This window comes from Mesoplodon mirus, assembly GCF_964341445.2.
Source record: "Mesoplodon mirus genome assembly, chromosome: 4".
In the NCBI taxonomy this organism is placed as follows: Eukaryota; Metazoa; Chordata; class Mammalia; order Artiodactyla; family Ziphiidae; genus Mesoplodon; species Mesoplodon mirus.
Window position 1 is genome coordinate 154,366,417 of NC_138979.1, and position 10,019 is coordinate 154,376,435.

General features: G+C 43.7%; 1 protein-coding gene across 1 annotated transcript in view; it reads left to right on the forward strand.

Annotated features, from left to right (window-relative positions):
* The window catches only part of ARG2 (arginase 2), a 28,454-nt gene extending 18,488 nt beyond the window's left edge, over nt 1-9,966 (forward strand). Inside the window, exons 3-8 of the mRNA XM_082618943.1 lie at nt 1,683-1,860; nt 4,531-4,690; nt 5,552-5,646; nt 5,825-5,929; nt 7,128-7,264; nt 9,625-9,966. Of these exons, the coding sequence (XP_082475069.1) occupies nt 1,683-1,860; nt 4,531-4,690; nt 5,552-5,646; nt 5,825-5,929; nt 7,128-7,264; nt 9,625-9,830 (881 nt within the window). The 3' untranslated portion in view covers nt 9,831-9,966. The remainder of the gene's footprint in view (nt 1-1,682; nt 1,861-4,530; nt 4,691-5,551; nt 5,647-5,824; nt 5,930-7,127; nt 7,265-9,624) is intronic.
* The last annotated feature ends 53 nt before the right edge of the window (nt 9,967-10,019 follow it).

Consider the following 10,019-nt stretch of genomic DNA (forward strand, 5'->3'; position numbering starts at 1 on the left):
CACTAAAGATTAACATGTAGTGACTAATGTCGTAATTTGCTGGAATATGTGAACCCCGGGTGGGAAAATATTACAGCTTACTGTCAGAATATACCACTAGTTCATTCTGTTTGTCTGTTTTAAAGAGAAGTCTGTGCCTTTACTGGCCGAACAAGCTACTCAAGGTGGATGAAGCAGGAGGAGTGGGTGGCTCTGTGCTTCATAGGCTTGTAGGTGATAGAGAACTCGCCCAGGTAGTGGCCAATAATCTTGGGCTTGGTTTCCACCTGGGTGAAGGTCTTGCACGCCCACCATCTGGGCAGAATATCTTCAGCACCTACGGCTTCTCTGTGGGCCGTGCCCCCAGGCTGGCCCTGCCCAGGTGCTTCTGCCACAGCCGCAGGGCACTGTGCAGCTGTGTCAGTGTGTCAGCATGTCCAGTGCCTGGTCTAGGTGCTCACCAAAGTGGATGGACTTGCAGAAGGTCCACTGCTGCTTCTGCTCCACTTCTGCCATCTTGTTGGCTCCTTGGAGAGGACTTTTTAAAAAATTTTATTTATTTAGGCCGCGCCAGGTCTTAGTTGCAGCACGTGGGATTATCGCTGTGGCATGTGGACTCCTTAGTTGCGGCATGCATGCAGAATCTAGTTCCCCCACCAGGGATCGAACCTGGGCCCTCTGCATCGGGAGTGGGGAGTCTTACCCACTGGACCACCAGGGAAGTACCCTGGAGAGGACTCTTTAGTTCTTAAAGTGTCAGAATCAAGAGGGAATCGTTGAGATACAAACCGCAGAGTCGAGAATACACACTTTGCAGCAGATGGCCTGAATTTGGATCCTGATTCTGGCACCTAGCAACTGTGTGACCTTGGGACCTTCCTTCAGTTCCCTCAGTTACAGAATGGCATACTATAGTTGCCTAATAGGATTGTTGTGAGTCTTAAGAATTTCTGTTGAGCAGTTGCAACAGTGTTTGGGATCTTGTAAGTAATAACTGTTAAAGCATCCTAAAATTAAGAAATATTTAGGTCCTCATATTGGCCTTTTATTTTATTTTTTATTTTTTATTTTTTTTGTGGTATGTGGGCCTCTCACTGCCGTGGCCTCTCCCGTTGCGGAGCACAGGCTCCGGACTCGCAGGCTCAGCGGCCACGGCTCACGGGCCCAGCCGCTTCGCGGCATGTGGGATCCTCCCGGACTGGGGCACGAACCCATGTCCCCTGCATCGGCAGGCGGACTCTCAACCACTGCGCCACCAGGGAAGCCCTGGCCTTTTATTTTTAAAAAAAAGTTTGTAATGTGAAAATTCCTAAGTATGTTTCTTTGTCCGAAATTAACAATACTCAATTCTCTTAAAATCCTGCCAGTTCCTCTTGGTACTTTATTTTCACTCTGTAACTCAGGGATATCTGAGGTCTTACAAATTGCTACCAGTTTTGTGATTGTTAGGTTAAGTTAGTGAACATTTCTGGGCTTTACTTTCTAAAACCCAGCTTCTTTATCTGCAAAATGGTGTTCCTAACAGGATCTGCCCCACAGGATTGCTGGGAGGACTGAGAGAATCCTGCCACTGTCATGTGACGTTTTGAGTTACCATGACAATAAGTATGATGTGTACTTTGTCACAGTTATTATTTGTGGCCCAGGCCAGTAAGAGTTGTAATAACATATATTATAATTAATCTTGTCATCCCTGTTTCTAGGCTGCCACCTTAAAGACTTCGGAGACTTGAGTTTTACCCCAGTTCCCAAAGATGATCTCTATAATAACTTGATAGTGAATCCTCGCTCAGTGGGCCTTGCCAACCAGGAACTAGCAGAGGTGGTTAGTAGAGCAGTGTCAGGTGGCTACAGCTGTGTCACCGTGGGAGGAGACCACAGGTAAGCTGGGAGCCAGGGGTGGTGGAGGGGCTGGATTGCATCAGCCCATCAATTAGCTTCTTTGTCTCTGTTTCCTCATTTAGAGTAAAATACCCTTTCGAATTTTTAGGGTATAATAATAATTTTTAGGGTATTTTCATGTCTAAGATCATGAACCACTGGAGAAAATATCACGTAGTATAAGGACAAGTTCAGAGTTAAACTAAGCAAAGTTTTTAGACAGTATGTTTCAGTATATTTCATGCTTATTTCTTGGAAAGCTTTCTTAAAACTGTCTCATGACTTTCATTTTGGTTATTTAGGAGAATTGGAGGAATCTATCAATAGGCTGAATTTGGGCTTTTTCTTTTTTTAAGCACTTCTGCTAATAGGTTTGTTAGAAATGCCCCACTTGGCATGTGAATACATTCTCTACCCTGCACAGTATTGTATTAGCCTCCCTAGGTGGCTAATACATTAGATCCTTCCTCTCAGTGAATCAGCATGCACTATATCGAGCACTGTTCTGATGAGTTCTCAAGCAGTGCTAAGGATTATGGGAAACTTGTGATATATTAGGATTAAATGAAATAAATACACATGGAATGAAAAAAATATTGAATCCTACATCTCAGAAGGAAGAGATCAGTCTGGGCTAGAGTAGTCAGATTTCACAGGGAAGTGTAATTTGAGCTAAGTAATGAAGATTTTTTTGGTAGAAAGAAAAATGGCACTGAAGCACTAGGAATATCAAGGACTTCATACATATTCTCAGTTAATCCTCAAAATAATGCCATGAGGCAGATACAATTTTATCTAATTCACTGCTGGGTACACTGAGGGACAGAGGTTAGATAACTTACGCAAGGTCTTAGGGCCAGGAAGTAGCAGAGCTGGGATTCAAGTCCATTGTGACCTCTATGGGCAATTAAATTTTCTTTTGAGATCCAATCTAGCAACTTCCCCTGAGGTACTCAGAGAGCTTCTCAGATCACTTAACAGAACTGCAAATGCAGGTAGATTCCTCATCAGGAATAAAATTTTAAGTAGAATAAGGAAGTCAGTCACAGGTTCTCTACCGAAATTGATTAAATAACCCAAGGGTGGATCTCTTGTCTCAGCTCCATGCTCAAAGTTCATTTATTGTCTCTCTTCTGGTCAGCGGACTACTTGGGGACTGCTTATTATTGTAATTATCATAATCCTTGCTTTTCCTTTTGTTTGTGTCTAGATTGCAGCTCTATCACTGCTCCCTGTTTCCTGTTCAGTGCTAAAACCTAGGCTGTCCGGAAGATTCTAGAAAGGAAGGGATGTGTGTATAACCTGAACAGCTGTTGAATATTTTAAAGGAAGAGGCATTTTTCGGTCACTCAGCTCCCTTTAATAGTACAACATACACTACTGCTTTTTTTTTTTTTTTTTTGCGGTATGCGGGCCTCTCACTGTTGTGGCCTCTCCCGTTGCGGAGCACAGGCTCCGGATGCGCAGGCCCAGCGGCCATGGCTCACGGGCCCAGCCGCTCCGCGGCATATGGGATCCTCCCAGACCGGGGCACGAACCCGTATCCCCTGCATCGGCAGGCGGACTCTCAACCACTGCGCCACCAGGGAGGCCCTACACTACTGCTTTAATCGTCAAACCAACTCTGACTTAAACAGGCTAAGATTATTATCCCTATCTTATAGAACGGGAAACTGCAGTCTAGAGAGGTTAGATGACTTGCCCTATTTCACACATTTCTTCCTAGAAAGACCCCCAATATTCGGACTTAATCCAGTGCTTTTAGCGCCAGACCATGCTATCTCTCGTAAAGGTCCTATGTGGGACATGGAGCTTAAAATGCTACCTCAGGCTGTACTGATCAAGAAAGATGACTGTAGTTAGTTCCTAAGATGCTTAAGCTGCATTTCTCATCTATGTCAAATTCTTTGGTTCCTAGGAAGCTTAGGCAGCTTTCCAAGCACAATTTCATCAGCTATATTCCTACAGGTCAGACAGGACAGTTGGCTAATGCAAGCGGAGACCAAGGACACGGAAAGCAGAAACCAGAAACACTTAATGATATCTGCATGCCATGCTAATGTATATAAGATAACATGGAAATAAACTTCTACTTTATTCAGTGATCTAATGAGGTCTTTAATTGGGTTGCCCTGTTAACTTTGATGTCTTCAAAAACTTTGACTTGTTTTAGGAAATATCACATAATCTTTCTAAACAGCTGTAATACTAATTTTTATCCTTAACAAGTTAATATAACTGATTCTTTAAAAGTAATTAGATCTCCCTGGTCTCTCAAGAGGTATTAAGTAGTATTAGTGAGTTGTTACCTACAGCCCATATCATTTAACAGGATTTCATCTGTTGAACAAATATTTTGGGTCGTTTTCTGGGCCAAGGCTAATGGATCCAATTAAAGGGATTTGGGGGCAGCAATGACACCTGTCACACTACAAGGATAACCAGTTGTCAGCTTTGAATCTTTAGAGCCTTCCATTTCTCCCTGTCTCTCTCTCAAGTCTCGTCTTTGGGAACACAGTCCCAGGGACTCTGTCTCATCCAAATCCAGCCTCAATCTAGGGCCTTGACTTTGCCCTGAGGACAAAGTGTGAGCTGTGTTGGCTGAAGATATTTGTTAGTGATGCTTGCCAAGGGGAAGGCCTTTAATATTACTGTGTTTGTTCTTTGCAGCCTGGCAATTGGTACCATTAGTGGGCACGCCCGGCACTGCCCAGACCTTTGTGTGATCTGGGTTGATGCCCATGCTGACATCAATACACCCCTCACCACTTCATCTGGAAATCTCCACGGACAGCCAGTTTCATTTCTCCTCAAAGAACTACAGGACAAGGTTAGTGGGCTGAAACGAAGAGAACGTTGAACAGCTTGCAAGGGTTATCCTGGGGCTTTGAGAGTCTAGTTCAGTAACATTTCTGTGAAGGATGGCTGTAGTAATGCTTACCATTCCTTCATTTGTTCATCAAACATTATTTTGGACCAGACAGTCTAGATGCTGGGGGCATAAAGATGACTAGGACATGGTCCTGCTCTTAGCGGGGATCATAATCTCATAATAAAGGAATGTGGTGAGTGGGTAGTAACTCTAGTGATCTGATACACTTACAGCCGGAAGACTTCTTGGTAAGAACCTCCTAGGCCTCACTCTCAGACCCACTGGTCTAGAAGACAAGTAAAACCATGATTACATCTAGGTAATCTTTTCCCAGGCTGTTCAGAAGACATGGGAGACCATGCTAGGCATAGACCAGAATTTGTGTATCCTTCCCCTCAGTGAGGGACCAAGTTAAACCAGGACAGTACAAAGGTTATTCACTAGGCAGAATTCACGTTTTGGCTGTTGGGGACTTGAAATGTAACCCAGTTGCCATCTCAAGAACCAATCTGTAAACAATTCAGTAGTGTGCAAAGAGATGGAAAGGCCTAATCAGCGGTATTCCTGCTATTTAGGTAAGTTAATGAGAAACCAAGGCCGCCTTAAGAGAAGGTGTTTTATTCTTCTTCTTCAGCTGTGTTCTTCAGCTGCCCTTCTGAATCACTTCTACTTCTATCCAGTTCCTTCCCAGATCAAGTGTGTCTGCTGCTTTACCCATACACTGTGGGTAAGAGGAGAAAGCACACTGGGAAGCACACGGGGACTATCTTGATGAGACCAAGAATCCTTGATGAATCCTGTTCATTCCTCTCTTCATAGGTCCCACAACTCCCAGGATTTTCCTGGATCAAACCCTGTATCTCTTCCCCAAGTATTGTATACATTGGACTAAGAGATGTGGACCCTCCTGAACAGTAAGTTGATACATTACAGTTGAGCTTTGGGCCTGTCCTGGCCACTAATGTTCCACTTGATGGGTTGTTTCTTGCGTTAACCTGCTGTAGGTCACTATGAAGACAACCCCCCGCCCCCCCCCACATTTGATTAAAAATGCTCTTTAAACTAAGGCTTCCTTCCTTTATATGTTACCAGTTTTATTTTAAAGAACTATGATATCCAGTACTTTTCCATGAGAGACATAGATCGACTTGGTATCCAGAAGGTCATGGAACAGACATTCGATCTGCTGATTGGCAAGTAAGTAACTACAATGGATATCTACTCTAGGTCCCAGAGGGAACAGGGCAGATTCTCAGTGGGCAGTACACTTTAGCCTGTCTCTTGAGGATCATGACCTTTCTTTTAAAATAAAAGCAAAACATGTACATATAAAAAAATTTAGATAATTCAGAAAGGGAGAATATGAAATATAGGTCATATTTTTCTTCTGGGGTTAGGAGGGAAAACAGCTCTCATGAATTTCTCTTTCCTTTTTTTTTTTTTTTTTTTTTGCGGTACGCGGGCCTCTCACTGTCGTGGCCTCTCCCGTTGCGGAGCACAGGCTCCGGACGCGCAGGCTCAGCGCCCATGGCTCACGGGCCCAGCCGCTCCGCGGCATGTGGGATCTTCCCGGACCGGGGCACAAACCCGTGTCCCCTGCATTGGCAGGAGTACTCTCAACCACTGCGCCACCAGGGAAGCCCTCTTTCCATTTTTAATGCTTACCTTTCGAGAGGAGAAGCATTCAACTGACCTCTTCTTCCCAGCCTCACTACTGCTTCATCTGAAAGTTTTATATTAAGCAAATCTTGGTAGTGTAGAAAGATGGGAGATGAATACTAATCAAATGCTAGTTAAGAACATTTTCCCAGTGATGAGTCTTCATTTCTGGGTGATTAATTGCCACCTTGGTAGTATGCCATTTCTTAAGCTGTTAAGAAGTGCAAATAATTTACTGTATAGGTGTTTGCTGTATGTTAGCTTCAGCCATTGGACACCTGGGCTAAACAAGTTAGAAGTAGGAGATGGTAAGATTGCAAACATAAACTCAGAGTTAAGTTCAGAGCTGCTGTTATTCTCTCAGAGTATAACAGCAACTGCAACTGTAACCTAGATCAATCCAACTTAAACTAGAATCTGTCAGAACCCATGTCCTATGGAAGTGAGGAGTTCCCTCTATTGATAGTTCTTAATGTAAGAGGCTCTGATGCCCAGGGTAAATCGGAAATACAAATTGGAGTTAGTCTGTCTGAGGCACACAGAACAAAGGGCAAAATTATGAAGTGGTGTGTAGGCATCTAACCTACTCAGTAACTTCCAGAATAGGAAATCTGGAAATGTGCTATATTAACACAGTACTAGGATTAACAACAACAAAATCAAGGAGTTGCAACTGTAGGAAGGATGAATGTCCAAGTACAGCCCAAATGACTATTCTTATTCTATTCCTTTCAAGAAGACAAAGGCCAATCCATCTGAGTTTCGACATTGATGCATTTGACCCTACGCTGGCTCCAGCCACAGGAACCCCTGTTGTAGGGGGACTGACCTATCGAGAAGGCATGTATATTACTGAGGAAGTACACAATACAGGTAAGCAGTGATCAACCTGCTAACTACATAATATGCTGAAGCCTCTTGCCTGCCAGGGGATCTTTTCTACTATTATGTCACTGCCAACCCTGCTTTTGCTTAAACGTCTATAGCTATAAGTCATGTGGTCAGGCTAATAAGGGACAGTCATTTAGAGGCATGTTTGGACCTGGCTTTATAACAAAATATGCCAAGGTAACACTGAATAAAAAATTGTCTACTTAAACATGTAATAAATACAAGAATAAACTGCCAAACTGATGCAGTTCTTTGCATCTGAATTGTATAAAGGCAGATTAAGATTGAAAGCCAAGGCCGAACAGCTATAATTTTAAGCCTGACACTAAGAGGTTGGTTTACTGGGAGTTAAGAATGTCAAGTCAAAGCTTCTCTTGAAGATGTTTCAAAGCTGGACAATACCTTGGGTCCTTTCATGTAAGTCTTATACTAAGGCTTGTTTGATAGGACCTATAATAGGGGGATACTGGAAGATGAATGGCTGACAAGATGAACGGCTGAAAGGAAGATGAGTAAACTGAATGCTAGATCATCGAGAGTAGCTACAAGAGGTTACTATCCCACAACTCATACTCATTTGCAAACAGTTTCCATTTCTGTCAGAAAGCTTTTGGTTTTAAGGCTACTTTAAATGACCTCTCATTGCAAAACTTAAGCAACTACCACATGGTACTTCAATACCACCTTGTGAAATTGGGGTCAAAATAGCATAGAGACCTCACACTGAAAGGTCCAGGACCATAGAAAACCCTTGACTAGTTGGGATAGATATGGAAATTGAGAAATGGTCTCCCTGGCTCTGGAGCCTACCAGAGCCTTAGGCACTAAAGAAAGGGGAAGAATGCTTGTCTATCAGATCTGACAGGGGTAAGATAGCCTTATTCTCAGACCCACAACTGTAGACGTTGTCAATTGTCCTTGGCCAGTGAACGTGGAAGTTCAATTCTCCATCCTGGTTCCCAGTAACACCACTTAGAGCACAGGTTGGTAACCTCTAGCACTTAGATGGGGCAGTGGTCATACCGTGTCCCTCCGTCCCCTGCTGCAATGTTATTCTAAAAGGCTGTCTGTCCTGACACTGTCAACTGGATAGATAAAGCAGTTTGCTTACATTAATTTACAAGGTGGCAACAGTCTAGAAACATGGGTAATATATATTTTTAATAGCCTGTACCCTCTTGATTTACTTCTCGGCTATGAAAAGGTCCACGTTTAGTCAGTGGAAATCACACACACAAGCCATCAGACACAGATGCACGTGCAGGCAGGGATTGGTGGAAACGCTGTAGCGTCATACCTGCTCACTGTAGTTTTGCACAGCGCACTGCACTCTGCATTGCTGATAAGGGACGGCACACTGAGCAGCTGTGATAGCACTGAACACATGTATCGGTCCTATAATGTAACATCGGTAAAACAGTGGGTATACTCACCCCTGCTTCCAGGCTTGACGGCCGCCCTAAAGATTCAGAGACTTGTATGCTCCAGTGCTAGTTTCTTCAGATGACTCTTGAAGGAGGTAGATTAACTTCATCCAGAATAACCGACTATATATACCCAGAAGTATGTGTATATATATATGTATGTATGTATGTATTGGGGCGGTGGTAGAGGGCAGGTCTGGATAGATTCTTTTCTGGTCTCATCTTCCCATCTCAAACCCTTTGGCACAAGTTCCCAAACTGTCACAGAAGGTAACTGGACTTCAAGTTAAAATATGACCAAGTCTTCCCTTGACCAAGTGCAAGATGCTGGGTTAGTCTGATGGGAGGCCTAAAAACTGTGTCCGAAGTGGAACCTGCCCTCAGAGCTCAGGGGTGAGAGTGAGATATGCAGTAATAACTATACTTTAGGGCACATGGTGCCTTAAGAGATACAGATGCAGCAAAAGAGTTCAGAAGTGGGAACCGAGCTCTGGCTAGTGAGATGTGAGATCTCCTCTTCACGCAACTACAGGCAGGCACCTGGGAGGGCCCAGAAACACTGGAAATGATACATTTTCCTGACTAGGTTGGAAACTCTTGCTACCAGCCCCCTACCCCCCACCCCGACCCAGCTCTTACCCGAACCGGAAAGCCTGTCAGCTATGCCTGTTACGTTCACTGAACAGGGATAATTGATTTTATTACCTTAAAGGTTTCTTTCAATCCTACTCTGGTATATGAGTGTTTTTAACTTAAATTCATGCCCAAGAGAATGAGGAATAAGGGGCTTCCTGACGGTGGATAATTTTATAGTAGAAAATGACTTGTTTTTTACCTTAGCTTGTTCTACCCAGGTGGGACAACTCTCACTGAAAGTAGAAGCTAGGAAGTTTTTTTGGTCATACTTTGTTCTTTCAGGGTTGCTCTCAGCACTGGATCTTGTGGAAGTCAATCCTCGGTTGGCTGCGTCAGAGGAAGAGGCTAAGGCTACAGCCAGCCTGGCAGTGGATGTGATTGCTTCAAGTTTTGGGCAGACAAGGGAGGGAGGGCACATTGTCTATGACCAACTTCCTACTCCCAGTTCACCAGATGAATCGGAAAGTGAAGAACGTGTAAGAATTTAGGAAATACTGTGCGCGACACGTGTTTGTCACAATGGGCATTCCAGAGTTGGGAGGCATTTGTGGTGACAGATACTAAATGATCGTCTGGGTCAATACTGCCTTAATGAGAACATTTGTGCATTCTCACAATTGTAAAGTTTCCTTCCCCTTCATTTTGGTGACCGATAATACTACTGTAAATGTATTTGG